This window comes from Plectropomus leopardus, chromosome 19, assembly GCF_008729295.1.
Source record: "Plectropomus leopardus isolate mb chromosome 19, YSFRI_Pleo_2.0, whole genome shotgun sequence".
NCBI lineage: Eukaryota > Metazoa > Chordata > Actinopteri > Perciformes > Serranidae > Plectropomus > Plectropomus leopardus.
The window spans coordinates 187501-205144 of NC_056481.1; the positions used below are offsets into that span (position 1 = coordinate 187501).

Consider the following 17644-nt stretch of genomic DNA (forward strand, 5'->3'; position numbering starts at 1 on the left):
TGATCTCCGGCTGCTCTGATGCAAAAAATAGAAAAGTTCCTGACTGAAACAGACAGACGAATGCTGGTGAACAAAGGTTTGATGTTTGCATGAAAAGATTCAAAGAGGATCTCGTGTCACTTTAACATTTTGAAACTTGACTTCATTTCTTTCAAAAACATGTAAAGAGGGCAACGAGCAACTTAACGAGAAATGGCCTGAAAATTTACGAGAAATTAGAAAATTGTTACAAGAAAATGATCAAACAATAAGAAAGAAAAAAAGAACAGAAAAAAACAAAAACAAAAAAATGAGCCCATGAGCGTGCTCAAAAAAGATTTCATTTTTCTTTAACATAATTTTATACATATAGTTTTCTATACATTTTTCGAATTTTGTGATAATATCTAATAATATTAATATATTATTAATTTTAAAATTTCTGTTTTTTGCAGGACATTTCTTGCCAAGTTGCTCATCATTTTTTGAATGTTTTAAGGTGCGGATCAGAGATTTTAGATCGGCTATGTGTGTCATACGGACGCCATCTCGCCATGACGTCACCACCGGCTGAGCGAGTGTAAAGGCGTGTTTCTTTTCCTCACCTTGCCGTGGTAGACGCTGCTGTTTTTGGCAACGGCGCACTGGCGGTCCACCAGGAAGCAGTACCTCCTCCTCTCCTCGGACAGGGCGTTCTTGTAGCCCTCGGCGATGTAGTTGTCCAGCTCGCTCTGCTTGTTGCTGATGGCTTCAACATACTGAGGACAGAGACGGACAGAGACGGACAGAGAGAGACAGGACGCCGTTAGAACAAAGACGATGACCTCAGTGTGGGACAAAGTTAGAAAGTTTAAGAGGAAAATGTTTTCACTTTAAAGAGCCACATCTCAGTGCTGACATATAAAACTCAGACACGCTGAACATGTCTCATCAAACCTGAAAACTATGAATCAGAGCACACACACACACACACACACACACACACACACACACACACACACACACACACACACACACACACACACACACACACACACGTCCTCTGTCAGTCTGTTTTCGTGATGTTGGAAAAATTATTTTTTTTTGTCAGACTTAACAGAATTACCTCAAAATCAAGAGACACACAGAGACAAACAAAAACATGCAGAGACACCCAGAGACACGCAGAGACACACAGAGACACACAGAGACACCCAGAGACACGCAGAGACTCACAGAGACACACAGAGACAAAGAGAAACAAACAGAGACACACAGAGACACACAGAGACACACAGAGACACAGACACTGAGAGACGTGAGGCCTCTGTGTCCTGGTCTTTATGTAACTCGGGTGTGATGGATCTCTCTGTGGATGATGTGAAACAGAGCGTCAGCGAGGTGGCGGTGACCGCGGCCTACGCACCGTCAGACGGGACAGACGGACGGAGCTGACACCAGATCTGCTGAAAGCTGAGGTGGAGATGTAGGATAAAAAAAAACAAACGGACGGACGGACGGAGGCGAGACGTGAAGATGTGAAGTGAAATGAGGTCGCTCGGTTACCTAACGCTGTAATCAGGCAGAAGCACTAATGAGGCCGTTCGTTAAACTGATTCATGCATTCATTCAGACGCGTTTCTGCCTCTGCAGCACCGTTACATAAACGTTCAGAAAAAGGGCCAATCTGTGATTTTATGACCACAGATTTCTTCACAAACACATAAAATCGAGATGTTTGTTTTCAGCCGCTGATGATCTGAAATCAGTGGCCGATGAAATCTGTTTCTGATGAACTCCAAACCTTAACGGCATCATTTTGAATTGAGTATCTGATTTGTGCACGATCATAAAAATAGTTTAGAAGCCTACTTTAATTTGTGTGATGATATTTTCAGTTTCAGGCTGTAATAAAGACGGTCAGAGGAGATTCTGGAGAGAAAAACTTGTGATGACTTTGGTGATTTTGTGATTCTGGTGCCGACATTCAGATTTATCGTCTGATTTATTTCTGGTCTCGTCAAACTGCAGCTCTGATCTGAGGACACAGAGAGCTGATCTCATTAAAAACACACTCAGGAAGGTGAAAAGTGTTTCCACGTGTCGTTCACACATTTAACACCTTCACCTCCGTCGAGGCGTTCCTCTTGTGATGGCAGCTGCCGACTGTGTGTGTGCGACTGGTGTTACTACTCTGCACGCGTGTCGACGTGTTGATGTCAGACTCTGAGAAACGAATTTCCACATTAGAGCTGCTGAAACAAACTGTACCATCTTTCTACAGTAACAAGAGGAAAGTCGACAGAAATAGTTTCCTCCCACTCGAAGCCTCTGAACTCTGATATAACGTCTCCTCTGCTGCTCCTCTTCACCTTCAGTCTGCAGCTCAGGAGCCAAAAACAAAACAGCATCAGCTCTCAAATTAAAGTTTCTAGTTTCTATTAAACTATGTAGTGCACAGCAGGCACCGCCAGAGCTCAGTTTATGGTCTCTACTGCTGGATCAAGCAGCTGAGCTGAAAGACACGGCGACATCTAGTGGTGGAGGGAGACGATGCAGGACTGTAAACAGCCGGCGGCCAGCAGGCAGAGAGAGAGACTGAGGGGAATAATGACACGTTCTTTTACGTCTAACTCAGTGAATTTAGGATTTATTTGGACCAAACCGGAGCTGGTGATTGTTGGAAAAGTGGACTTTCTAACTGGAAATATTAACTAAGAAATATTACATGCTGCTGAAGTCTAAAGCGAATGATTATTTTCGATATATTGATTCATCTCCACAGTGTACTGATGTTTTAGTCTGTGAAATGTAAGAGGATGGCGGGACAGAGATGTCTTGGTCACAAATGATTCGATATGAGTCCGTCTTTTCAGGTTTGTTTGACTATTGTGCCAAAATAACCAAACAAACTGGACTTTGGGGTCAGGTGTGCTCAGGTTCAGGTCTCTGATGTGAACACCTTAATCAAAGATATGTTTTAAGATTTCACCAGTCGGATACCCGCTCGCCTTTTCAGTGCTCATCATGATGTCTCCTTAGAGACAAACAGAGGGACTAAGCAGGACATGCTGCAGTGGAGGCGGGAGGGCTGATGACTCATTTCTTTATCATCATCCAAAGCCACAAACGACTGCTTTTCTACCCATCATGCTTCAGTCACAGACCTATCAGCAGATTAATCAGACTGATCAGGCAGCAGCTCTCAGCTCTCTGTCCCCTGAGGGACGCCGCTGGAAACGGGTCATGAGTTTTAATATCAACATCAATCAGCAGCGGCAGGAGAGATAACTTTACTCTGGTGGGTTTTTTCTTTCTGCTGAGCCAAAAAGGCAACAAGTGAGCAGATGAGCTACCTCTCTACAGTCAGGGCGTTATCTGGTCGATGTCAGTCGGCACGCCTCCAGCTTTTGTAAATCAATAGTTTTTGTGTACAGTTTAAGAGTGCACTACATTGAGAGCAATTTCACAGCTTTACCTTCACGTCAGACAGTGATTTACAACTCGAAAATGCAGCCGTTATATCGGTTTCTTCAAAGCCAGACTCCATTAACAAAAACAGGGATTTTAGCTCTGAACACAGGAGCTGCCGGTCTGCTGTTGCCCGTCAGCAAGATAGTTTGTGTCATTGTGTCACTTTGGCGAATCTGAATTAACCCCTTAAAACACCAAAATCATGCAGTAACACAACGTATCAAACTGACGGAGGCAGTAGACCAGCAGCTCCCTCAATGAAGTCTGGCTCACAACAGAGCAATGCCATGACGTCCCTGTCAGAAACAACTGTGACTTGAAGGTAAATCAGTGAAAATATTGTACAACTCCTGCAATAAATAAGGCCACTCGTCCAAATAATATACCTGGCCGTGCACTTTAAACTTGTTCTGATCAGCTACTTTTTGATGTTGACATTTTTAACATCTCACTGTGACAAGAGACTGTTCCCTCCTGCCTCAAGACCATCACAGTTCCTGTACCTAAAAAGTCTGCTGTGTCTGGTCTTAATGACCACCGTCCTGTGGCTCTGACCCCCATCCTGATGAAGTGCTTTGAGAAACTGGTTCTCCAGCACATCAGAGAGCACATGACCCTCACCAGCTTGCTTTCAGAACCAACATATTAAACTATGTTTAAAAATGGCTATATATCTACCTTGTGCTTTAAAAATATAGCTTACATTTACGGGCCTTGCTGACTGCCATCTATTGAAGGTGATACACAGACTATAAATACAGACCTCGTACAACCACACTCCAAAAGATCCAAAATATCGCTTCATCTAAAAGCTGTGCAGCAGAGGGACGCACGGTGCTTCACTGAAGCACGCGGCCTCGTTACATAGAAACAAGTGAACCGACGCGCGTCCACACAGACAAACCTTCAGGCTTCACACAAACGTAATATCCATCATTAGCACCCACACAAATATACACACGCCATACTGTCCGTTCAAAAAGGCAGTTTTGTCCTTTTACGTTTGGCTGCTGGTGTCTCCTGTTCCTGCCAAGACCTGGTTCCCATGAGGGTCAATCTGACACACAGCGAGGATCTGACTCCCTCGGCACACGCACACATGCTGCTACAAACACTAAAACACACACATACACACATGCTGCAACACACGCACACACACACACACACACACACACACACACACACACACACACACACACACACACACACACACACTCAAAGCTGCAAAAGTCCTCTAAATTAAAATGCAGATTTTGTTTGTTACAGTGAGCAGCTCGGCTGCAGGAATATTTCACATATTTCTTATTAACTGTGAAATCTTTTTTCAAAAATAAAATCTGGATCTGCACCAAACACAGATCCCCTGCTCCTCGACCTGCGGCTGAACTTCTGCAGGATTTCACTGAAATGTGTGAACAGACTGAGATGTGCTAACTAGCAAAACACACAAACAGGAACAATTATAAAACAACCTTTCTGCTGGAGGTGAACGCACACGCACGCACACACGTGCACGCACGCACACACAGACGCACGATGTACTGAATTTTGGATATTCTCGTCCTGTGAGCAGATGAACCAACAGGTCTGAGTCTGCTCTGTCACACCTGGTGAGACGAGCTGCAGCCTCTGAGCCGAGTCTTCCTGCTGATGTTCTTCACATTTCGTTCCTCCATGAATCGATTTTTGCATCGAGCTGCCGGCCGCCTCTTTCACGCTCCAGCAGTTGTCCGTCGGAGCTGCGCTAACAGTTACACAGCAATTACGTCCCCTGCCGCTCCCGCAGAGCCGCGCCGGGCCACCGCCTCCGCCTCTGGAAGTGCTGCACAATTAGCCCTTAACCTATGACCCCGAGTTCTCGCTGCTCCGCCACCGGCGGCTGAAACCAAACTCTCGCTGCGAGCCGTCGGCTGTCGTCTTTCAAACGTGTCTGTTTTTGGGCTCGATGGATCGCCGGCTTCACAGTGTGGATCCAGGTTCAGATTCAGAGTAACAGAGAACAGTATTACTTTTTTACTTTTTTAATTTTGGCATCATCGGGCAAAAATCCCATAATTAATCATTTACTTACATTTACTATTTTTCTACAATGTTAATAAAAATGCATATTAAATCTGAGGTTGGCAGTTTTAGTGTGTTTCTGCAGGTGAGTGTGTGTGTGTGTGTGTGTGTGTGTGTGAGTGTGTGTCTCTGCAGGTGAGTGTGTGTCTCTGAAATCCACCTGCAGAGACACATCTCTGCAGGTGTGTGTGTGTGTGTGTGTGTGTGTGAGTCTCTGCAGGTGTGTGTGTGTGTGTGTGAGTGTGTGTCTCTGCAGGTGAGTGTGTGTCTCTGCAGGTGTGTGTGTGTGTGTGTGTGTGTCTCTGCAGGTGTGTGTGTGTGTGTGTGTGTGTGTGTGTGTGTGAGTCTCTGCAGGTGTGTGTGTGTGTGTGTGTGTGTGTGTGTGTCTCTGCAGGTGTGTGTGTGTGTGTGTGTGTGTGTGTGTGAGAGTCTCTGCAGGTGTGTGTGTGTGTGTGTGTGTGAGTGTGTGTCTCTGCAGGTGTGTGTGTGTGTGTGTGTGTGTGTGTGTGTGTGTCTCTGCAGGTGTGTGTGTGTGTGTGTGTGTGTGTGTGTGTGTGTGAGAGAGTCTCTGCAGGTGTGTGTGTGTGTGTGTGTGAGAGAGTCTCTGCAGGTGTGTGTGTGTGTGAGTGTGTGTCTCTGCAGGTGTGTGTGTGTGTGTGTGTGTGTGTGTGTGTGTGTGAGAGTCTCTGCAGGTGTGTGTGTGTGTGTGTGTGTGTCTCTGCAGGTGTGTGTGTGTGTGTGTGTGTGTGTGTCTCTGCAGGTGTGTGTGTGTGAGTGTGTGTCTCTCTGCAGGTGTGTGTGTGTGTGTGTGTGTGTGTGTGTGTGTGTGAGAGTCTGCAGGTGTGTGTGTGTGTGTGTGTGTGTGTCTCTGCAGGTGTGTGTGTGTGTGTGTGTGTGTGTGTCTCTGCAGGTGTGTGTGTGTGTGTGTGTGTGTGTGTCTCTGCTGACTCTGTGCAGTTGTGCTGTCGGTGTCTGAAGTTTCTTCTTCTCTGTTTCATTGCGAGTTGAATGATTTAACACTTTAAGTGCTGACGAGGCAAAACTAAACAGCAGTTTGAGTTTGAGGTTTCTGTCGCGTCAGCGTCGCTCCACAGAAACACGCTGAAGTGTGTGTGACATCTGAGCAGGCCGACTGTTCAGCCGCTCCAGTCTGACTTTTGTTTTGGTCGTTTCCGAGCGGATGAGATCCAGTTATGGTCACTTTACGAGTGAGACTTCACTCCTCGTCTCTCAGAGAGCAGCAGCTGATTGGACAGACAGAGCATCACACGGCGGCGTCTCCTGTGTGCACGTTGTGTAAGAGGGCACGCCCACCGTGTGTCACCAGAGCGCCTGTAGCGCCTGTAGGCGGCGAGGCACAGAGAGAGCGAGAGACTCGCTGCGTCTCCTCACGCCTCCGCTCAAACAGCTACCTGAACATGAGAGAAACTCGGCTCATTCGACCCGTTCACCTGCCGCTCAGCTCCTAAACCAACGTTATGTAACACGCAGGAATAATGAGACAGTTTAAATACACGGGAGGCTGTGGAGGGACTCTGGCAGAGTTACAAACACTGTTTTTCATCCTCTTTTCTTCTATGAAATAGATTTTTAGTATTTCTTTATAGCATTTTTCAATATATATCTTTGTGTTACACATTTGGATCCAAATGAAATAATTTCTTACATGTGTAAATTGTTTTGCATTGCCAATAACGTCACTAAAAAGCTGAGACTTTCCAAACTTCAATGTGAAGAACTGGAAAGCGGATGTGAGGTTCTGAGTGTCTCGAATCTCCTCAGCTCTCTGCAGTGATGCCAGCGGTAGCTAAGAAACAGAGTCTGACGTCATCAAATGACAAAAGCACCACACCGTCGTTCTCTACAGAAAACATGCACCGCTTCAGAAGGCATGTTGTTTTTTTGCTAAGACCCTAATGTCCTGGGCGGCACGGTGGCTTTGTGGTTAGCACTGTTGCCTCACAGCAAGAATCCCGGTTGGAACGGGGTTCGGCCCTTCTGTGTGGAGTTTGCATGTTCTCTCCGGGGTCTCCGGCTTCCTCCCACAGTCCAAAGACCTGCAGCTCAGGTTAATTGATGACTCTAAATTGCCCTTAGGTGTGACTGTGAGTGTGTGTGGTTGTTCGTCTATATGTGTCGGCCCTGCGATGGTCTGGCGAACTGTCCAGGGTGACCCCGCCTTCCGCCCGATGACAGCTGGGATTGGCTCCAGCCCCCCGCGACCCTTACGAGGACAAGCGGTTACAGAAAATGACTGACTGACCCTAATGTCCTAAAATCCAAGAAACATCCGAAAATCCTTGAAAGTTCCTAAAATCTGAGAAACATGCTAGAATTCAAGAAACATCTAAAAATTCTAGAAATGTCCTAAAATTGGAGAAACATCCTAAAATCCAAAAACTGTCCTGAAATACTTGAAAAACCCTAAAATCCTGGAAACATTCTAAAATCCAAGAAACGTCCTAAAATCTGAAAAGTGTCCTAAAATGCTAGTTTCTCTGCTGCAGCGTCATGTTGTCGTGCGTCGTGTTCGTCCAGGAGACAGACGCTTCAGAGACTTTAGTTCCTGGTGTTTTATTTAGATCAGTGAGGAATAAAGTCTGCACCATTCAAAACACTTCAGCCTCACACACACACACACACACACACACACACACACAGACTGACCTGCATCTCCTTGTCTCCGTACTTGGATGGGTGCTTGCTGCCCTGGCTCTTTCGGCGCAGTTTTTTCAGCTCGGCCTGGCACTTCTCCAGACTCTCGCCTTTGCTCTTATGCTCCATCTGGTACTTTTTGAGAGCAGCCTGAGGAGGGCAGCACACACACACACACCACACACACACACACACACACACACACACACACACACACACACACACACACACACACACACACACACACACACACACACACACACACACACACACCGCTCAGCTGCTGTTTGGGTAAACCCTCGGCCCTTCAGGAGGAACATTTTTAGAACCTTGTGTGTGAGTGTGAACCGTGTTTGTCAAAAACAACAGAAGATCACCGAGCGGCTCTACAGCTGATTAACATTTCAATGCAGCATTTATTTTTTTGTGAAGGTTTCCAAAACCGCCGGTGCATCCCTCGCCTCAGATTGATTCTGGGACCGAATCCAAACGACTCATCATCATGAATGCACTTATATTTTCATGCATAACTCCTGATTTCCACAGAATGAGTCATAATTCACAGAGTGGGAAGTCATTTATGTAAGACGCTGCAGTGGTTTGGCTGCGAGCCGCTGGAGATGAAGCGCAGAACATGCTGGTTCTGACTGCGCTCCCCCGGGGACGCCGCGCCGACTGACGGCCGTGAAAGTGGTGTTGAATTCAAGCACCCGGAGGGTCAGGAGCGCCGTTACATAACGTACTTATGATTATGATTGATGCTTTGAATACTGGCTGCTCCATTCATTATTTAAGGTGGAATTAAGTTTTTCACTGAGATAAAATTTAATCATTTCCAGCTGCAGATCAAGTTTATGAGAAAATCTGCTGGAGTTACGGACACATTTTACACACTCTGCATCCTTCATGCTGTGATAACTGTGTGTGTGTTGATGCATGTGTCCTAAATGTAGTCCAGATTGTGTATTTGAGTGTAATCAGTGAATTTGCAGCTCAGCTCCTACAATAAGTCTAAAATACACTGTGGAAACTAAATAGTTACATTCAGACTGTTCAGGTCCAAAAATGCTCCATTGAAACCCATTCAAACTGACATTTTTGATCCCACAGCCATCAGAGCAGAAAAACAGGACTTGTATTATTTCTGGGTGTCATTCTGGGCTTTTGACTCTGAATTTGTCATTTTGACTATTTTCCACCTGATGAGGTCATTTTGACCATATTTGGCACTAATAGGGTTAAATTAATGAATATTTTATATTTATGATTAGGACTGACTTTGGTTAAAAAAATAAACTCAATAAAGGTAAAAAAATTGTGTATATGTAATATGTATAGCCTGATGTGCAGAGCAGTATGAGTGTGAGTATTTGACAGTGCACAAAAAATAATAATGTATAAAAAAGTATATAAATGTAGAATATTTTTTTAGAGCTTAATTTTGATCACAGATGCTCACAAACAGGAAACATCAAACAGGCGTCTCACGTTCAGGTAGCGAGCGTCCAGCTCCACCTTCTTCTCCAGCTCTGTGAGCAGCTCGTTGTGAAATGACTTGAGCTGAAACACACAAAAACACACAAAAAAACCTCAGAACACTAATTACAAGAAGCTGAAGCCGCTCAGAGAAACCACAGAGGACCGTCTCCACGCAGGAACGTGACGCCGCGCTGGATGCATTTGTTTTGCTGTCGGAAATGTCACACCCAGAGGATGATGGGAGGACGTCTGCTGTGTGTGTGTGTGTGTGTGTGTGTGTGTGTGTGTGTGTGTGTGTGTGTGTGTGTGTGTGTGTGTGTGTGTGTGGGCTGAGCCAGAAGAGTTCAACCAGCGGTGAAATATTGCCAAGGAAACTAAACGTCACTGCATGATTTGTACCATAAATCTATTTTTGATTCATGTAGTACTTCACCTGCAGTGGTGGAGCAAGAATTCAGATCCTTTACTCAAATAAAAGTACTGCTATCCTCATTTACAAATACTCTGATACTCCTAAAAGTCTCACACTGTTACCTTAAACCAATTTGAAAAAATTAAACGGGTGTTACAGGAAATGTCTTTTTTGGTGGTTTTGTAGTCATTTTGTATCATTTTAGGTCTCTTTTCAGTCGTTTTATGTCTCTTTTTAGTTGTTTAATGTCTCCTCGGGGCAATTTTGTATCCTTGTTGGTTGCATTATGTCTCTTTTAAGTAATTCTGTCTTTTTTAGTCGTTTAATGTCTGTTTGTGTTTTTTTTTGTCTCCTTCTGGTTATTTGCATCTTTTTTAGTCATCTGATGTCTCTGTGTGGTTGTTTTGCATCTTTTTGTGTTCTTTTCGTGACTCTTCATGTGTTTGTGTTCATTTGAGTGACATTTTGCAGGTGGGGGCCAGCTGGGCCCCTGACAGTTGGGCCCCTGGGCCTGTGCCCTGTCAGCCTGCTCCGTGTGTGTGTGTGTCATTGTGAGCGTTAAATATTAAAATCTGTCGTGCAGGGTGCAGATTACAAAGCAAACGGCCCCACAATCTGTTAGGCTGCAGCCTGGCGGCTTCAGAGGATCTGATTTTAGAAACCAGCACATGCTGCTCACCATCTCTTCAAGCTGGATCTGGATCTGCCGGTGCACCTCGGCCATCTGAAAGAGCACCTCCCCTGCACACACGGGACACAGAGAGGAATAAACACAAAGAGGGAGAAAGAGAAGAGTGATATTAAATCTCTCCAGCGTCTGCCAGAGCCACATACATCGTGCAAAAAGACAGAGCATGCAGCCACACGGAACAGATGAGAGACAGGTGGAGGGAATCCGGGGAGGAGGAGGAGGATGAAACATCTGTCATGATACCCACGAAGCAGACGAGACTCATTAAAAAAGGTGACAAATTCAAATCAAATGCAGCACAGACAGAAAAAAAGGAGAAATCAAATCAAGCAAACTACTTAAAAATCTTAAATACTGAAACTTTCCATCTTACTGCTGATAAACACACAATTTATTTTTTTAAAGTTTTATCTCTGCATGAACACAGCGGTGTCGTAACATAACAGGGAAAACACCAAGAAGCAGAGAGAGAAGTGAAAGCTAAGAAGAAAAAAGGACAAAAGAGGAGAAGAAAGTAAAGGATGATTCATGCAGCCAGCAGGGAGGTGCGTGTCGTTTTAAGATACCTACATGCTGCCTCCTCTGAATATGCAATGCGTTGTAAAAAAAGGAACAAAAAGATCTAGTTTGAGCAAAGAACAGAGGGAGAGAGACCTGGAGAGACAGCGACAGATCAAACTACCCTGAGAACAATGAGACACACCACAGAAACACACACACAGACAGTCAGAGCCTCCACCTGTTCACGCCCCGCCCGCCGCGCCGTGACATCATCGTGACATCATCACACTGCACGCTTCAGCTTCATATCATCATTAAATCAGCAGCATCTGATCTGAATTACTTTTGTTTTTACATCGAAACAAACATTTTTGACAAAGATACTCAAATGTTGTTGTTAAAAAGCCGTGACAGAGACGTGACGAGTCCGAGCAAAACTTTGACTTTAGACAAAGTAAAGTACATTTACAAACAATAACTAACAAGAAATTGCAAAATATTTATATTTGAAAGTAATTTAAATTTCTGATTTGTTATTACAGTATGAAACAAACAGCACATAACTCCATCAGGACTTTTTTTAACAACAAATTTTGAAAAATGTTTGTTTACTTTACATCAGTCAAATATTGAAATCTGCATCAAAAATTCAGCATCAGCAGCAGCTCAAGTGCTCAATAACCTTAATTATAGTAAATCTTAGTCACTTAATGCTTATTATACTATATAAAACACAAATTAAACTTTAGATTTGGGTTATAAGGGTTGATAAACATAGAAACATCTTATAAAACATTAGAATACGTGCTGAAAATCTTTATCACGTTCCCACAAACATCAGGACTCAAAGCAGCTGAATATGTCAACAACGACATCTGCAATTAATGAATGTGAAACATGCCGCAGCCAGTTTATTCAAAATAAACCTAAAGAACAACATGTCCACTGCTGACATGGACATGGACGTGTGGACAGTCTGAGTGGACGTGTGGACGTAGTGGACTCCGCTGAGGTGGGAGGGATTTCGGAGGACACGAGTGTGCCTTTACTGAAGGACTCGACTGAACTTTCAGGTGTTAATCTCGAGTGTGTTCACGCTGCGGATGGACAGCTGTTACTTTTGATTCATCTGATAGCTGAACCTTTAACATTAAACACAGATTCTTCCTCCTTTTGTCTCCGCGTCCGTTCTTCCCTCTTTTCTTACGTTTCTTTCTCTTTGTCATGTTTTGATGTTTGAGCAGAACGCCATACTCACAACTCAGAAAAAAAAGAAACACCTGCGAGACAGAAAAGAGCAAAGAAACTGTTGCTCATGGCGGCGAGCGCACAGAGCCCAGCACAACGGCCTGCTCATCCGTTTAACTTTATCGATGTCGTCACTCCTGATCAGCTGTTTTGTGCTTGATGGAAATGATTTGGGCGTCTCTGTCTCCGTTTGTGCTGCCGGCTGTGTGGGTCACAGTAGGCACGTTTCCATTACAGATTTGTGCAAAACTTAAGCGATACTTTCTAAATTTCGATAAAATACAATTGTGAGATGACTGTGTTTCCACTGAGTGATGTTTCACGACTTTCCTCTGGCAAGAACATCCCAGTAACCATGGCGATGGATGTACCTGGATGCAGAATCGCAGCACGTTCTTTTTATTTTTGGACAACCAGCAAGATCAAGACATGCACTCGCAGCCACAGCATTCATTAGGAGCAGCTGGAATATATAAACTGTCAGACATTGATTGCTCCACATTGTCGGAGCAGAGAGCGTACTCTGGGCACAGAGGGAGCAGCAGAACGGCTGCAGCAGTGAACCTGAAACTGAACCTTTCACTCTGCAGATTAAAGTTTCATCAATGAGTTATTTTACATAGACTTTCGCGTTCCTCTTCTTCACCATCAGTGCTCTTTCACTTCTGATATTTTGGTAAATTTCACTGCAAACAGTCACTCAGCTTTGTCCTTCACCTCTCCGTCACATCATCCTTTAACTTTCCTCACAAACACAGACGTCACGCCTAATTTTAAATATCTCTGTATAAATATCATTTTTGACCCGCACACTCACGGCACAGAGAACCACGAAGTGTTTTTGTCCAGAGTTTAACACAACGATCTCCAAAACACCAAAACACCATATCTCCCCCCCACCATCTGCATCTGCTCCTGAAAATACAGCGACAGCTCGACGAGGTGTTCGAGTGTCACAGGACGACGGAGCATCAGGAGCAGCGAGGCAGATAAATGCTCCGCCGTGTACTTTCAATTTCTCCTTTGATTCCTGGAGGACACCCAACACACACACACACACACACACACACACACACACACACACACACACACACACACAGATGCTGGGGTCAGCAGGTCGTTTCACTGAACTGCTTTTTATTTGTTCAGTCGTCTTATTATTTTATTCCTGTTTCATTTTTTAGCAAAACTGTCTGCTGATCTTTACTAAGGAACCTTTTTATCCAGTGCTGTCTGAACTAATTATTTAAATCCACTAATTATTTTCATGTTGCATTTGTATATTTATCATTAATTTCTATGTCTGTGTGTATTTGCGAACATTTGTTCAAACTGAAGCCTCTCACTAAAATGCTTTGCAGCCTCTATATTAAATTAAAGGTACAGGGTTACCACACAGGGGACAAAATCTTAAAACTTTTCCATGACTTTTCAAGGATCCAAAATATTTTTTTTTCTTTGCCCCACTTGCCCAGCGTGCCTATCAAACCGCTGTGCCCACGCACGGTCTGAGCTCGGAGTACGGAGCAGGAAAAATTCATTCAGAGTAGCAAAATGAACCAATCGCACGTCTTTTAGAAACGTTGTTCAGGCATTGAAATAAACAGGTTTATTCTTAATTACTCAGCTGTTACTATTAAAAAATAAACCTATATGAGGACACAATCTTTTCTAAACTCCTTACTGTTCAAAGACAACGCTTTGTTTTTTAACTTCTCGGGTCTCTCTGATCCCAAACAGCTGGGAGAAACTCAAACTGCAAAGCAAACACAAGCTGCGGGTCTCAGGAGGTTAAAAGCTGCAGTAAACAGCCGGCAGGTCTCCGTCTGAGGCACTTTCTTCTAAACTAATGAGTTTATCTGGAAGATCCCCAAATTCCTGGATGTTCTTGTTTCTTTGCACCCAAATAATCCAAAAAGCTCTCCACCTGCAGTGGTGAAACGGCGGACTTGTACCGTGCGGAGCTAAGCTGCTTACCGATAATCACAGCAGATCGCAACAGCCGAGGCTCACAGCGCCGAGCACAGCAGCGTCCACGCGTCCACACGTCCCCGTCCATTAAAGACGGACCGCAGAGTCCCACAGACGGACTGAGGACTCCTTCGAATACGAGCTGAACGCTGAAACATCAGCCGACAGCGATTATTGTTATTATTTCTGTAAATAAAGACAGATTTTGATTAAGTCCTGCACGGTCGTCACTTTTGGAAAACTATCAAACTGAGCGACCTAATTCATTAAAAAGAGGCCGTTATTGTTGTCTAATGCTCAGACTCAGAGCTTTCCAGCACACGTGGAGGAAAATCAGGCAAAAACCTAAAAACAGCTCCCAAATTAGGGCTCAGAATTAAAGCAGAGAATTAAAACGTGTCTGTGAAACCAAAGTGGAAGAAAGTTCAATCTGACAAAAAAATCTACTTTAAAGACCTCAGGAGGTCTCAGCCATCAAATGTGTGTTTCAGGACTCTTTAAGACTTCTTCAAAACCACTTAAAATTACACTGAATGCTGGCCTCATGACCAGACTTACAATATTCATCACATCCTTCATACTAGAAGTATGAAGTCATTTTTTATGTACTTATGTATTTTTAGATTTAATCGAGGTGACTCTACATGGACAGCAGTTAACACTGATACCGTTTTACACTTTACATGTGTTTAAAAGTTAATATTTAACATGTGAATTAATAAACCCGTAAATCCGATATTTCCGAGGAGTACGTGAAGGCAGCTAAATTCTGGGGGTTGTTGGTGGCGTATCATACTGCCGCAGGAGGTGATTTTTAACGTTGGCGCTGAAATCGCTGACACAGCGGCAGTATGTGATGAGCTGAGAGTGAGAGCGGGCTGACCTCAGAGCAGCGCTCACAGACGGGTTTAGATACTCTCCGTCCGGCGTGACTCGAGGTCGAGAGAGTCGGGCTCAGTGAGCGTTGCTACGCAGGCAGCAGTTTCCTCTGCAGGGACTCGATTAACACAAACACCAGCAGCTCTAATCCTCAGAGAGCCGCAGCACAGCCAGCACAAGGTGCTGCTGGGAGATTTGTCCCCCTCAAAGCTGCATGATTGACGCCCTCATTGTTGAGCTCCTCCAGCTCCTTAATTCCTCTACAAACACACACACCAAGACACACACACACACACACACACACACACACACACACACACACGTCCCCACTCCAGCAGAAAACACACCACCTCATTAGTATTTACATGTGAAGCAGCTCCTGAGCGACGAGTCTGCACGCTAAAACCAATTTATCATCATTTACAACATCTGCAGTCCAGAGCAGAATCCTGCAGCGAGCTGACACACACACACACACACACACACACACACACACACACACACACACACACACGTCAAACACACTGTCTCCATGTTGTTATGAGTCACAATAACAGCATAAATCCTGCTCGTCTGACGACACGCGTGTCATTGCTGCCCTCTGTTTGATGTCTTCACCTCCACTAAAAGAAAAATGAAGCTTTAAAGAGAACGCAGGCTGCAGAGGATCGATGAGACAGAGTGGACATTCATCATCATTACAGGCTAAAGATTGGACGCTGATTATCTGAGACACACGCTGGGAGACAGCGACAGGACGGAGGGACAGAGGGACGGAGGACATGAAACAAAAGAGAGCTGAAATCTAAGAGCTTTTCGTGTCCTGGCAGACACACGTGGACCTCAGCTGGTCAACATGTCCCAAACTCATCTGTTCTGGTTTCTGATTGGGTCCCGCAGTGAGACAAGATCAAAAACCTGGAAGGCATGTTCTCTTAGATAAAAAGATAAATACATTTTTTTTTTTTAAATTAAAAATGGCAATTTTTATTCCTTTTAAATACTTAAGCAATTTTCTTTTCTTTTTAAAAATCTTTTTATTTATTTTTTTTCAGCGATTCTTTTTCTTAAAAATGTTTTGTGATTTTCTGTAAAATAAGCCTCAGAGGGCTTTACAGCAGACGGCATCCCTCTGCCTCTTACAACATGTCAGCAACTTTTTAAAACATTTATAGAAATATATTAGGTATTTCTTATAGAAAACTGAAACTATTATTATAATTTTAAGAAAATATGTTTGGAATCTGGCTTATCACAGCCAGAAAGGGCAGAAACAGAAAATATTTCTGGATTTTCACGTTTCTTAAACACGTCATTGGTGATGCTGACATTATGTCACAAATGCTGGCTGAGTGGGGCAAAGAAAAAAATAGGTTGTTTTGGTCCTTGAAAAGTCATGGAAAAGCTTTTAAATTTTGTCCATTACAAAGTCAGAATATTTGCAAAAAGACGACTGAACAAATAAAAACAGAAGCAGTTCAACGAAACGACCTGCGATCGTCTTAGGTCCTCTGAATGTTTCTGAGTGTGTGTGTGTGTGTGTGTGTGTGTGTGTGTGTGTCACTCGGCAGTTTATTATCAACATCATTAAGTCTCCGTTTGGCTGCGTCCCAACATGAAGGACACTGCGACGCCTCAAGGACATTTAACGGTCTCTCACGTTATTAAAGCCACATTAAGAGACTGCTACACTTCATCAAACACACACACACACACACACACCTTGACCTCACACACACACACACACACACACACACACACACACACACACACACCCTGACCTGCCGTCACGCACTGAGACACCAGCAGCTTCCCGTGGACGGGCCTGTTGGACAGCGTGGACGGACGGGACACTCAGGCAGACAGGAGCAGGTTCAGGTACTTGCACGAAAAGCAGTTATTTTTTTTACTGAAATATTTCAGCACACAAGTTGAAAAAAAAGTTGTGGCACAAAAGCAGTCGTGTTTTTACTCAAACATCGCTGTTTCCAAAACGGATAGTTGCCAAAAAAGTGGTTGTTTTTTACCGAAATATCAATGCGTTTCCTGTCAGGACTGCTGCATGAAAAGCAGTTTTTTTTTTACTGAACTTAACTTCATTTGCAGCAGGAAACGCTGCACAAAGCGACTGTCATCACAGCGTTTCAGCACAGTCAAACTGAAAGTGGCCCTTTTTCAAAAAACATTTTCTTGTATATATATTATATATATACATAATATATTTGGCAATTTTATGGAAAACTGAAAAAATAATCATTATTACCAATTTTAAATCTCCCCTCCCAGACCAGGGTTGGGGAGGGGAGATTTAACAT

At 44.0% G+C, this 17644-nt stretch overlaps 1 protein-coding gene across 1 annotated transcript in view; it reads right to left on the reverse strand.

Moving 5' to 3' along the window:
- Positions 1-17644, reverse strand: part of LOC121959176 (brain-specific angiogenesis inhibitor 1-associated protein 2-like) — a 65334-nt gene that overhangs the window by 12384 nt on the left and 35306 nt on the right. Inside the window, 5 exon segments of the mRNA XM_042508387.1 lie at positions 585-737; positions 8161-8298; positions 9637-9708; positions 10719-10780; positions 11301-11312. Coding sequence (XP_042364321.1) covers positions 585-737; positions 8161-8298; positions 9637-9708; positions 10719-10780; positions 11301-11312 — 437 coding nt within the window.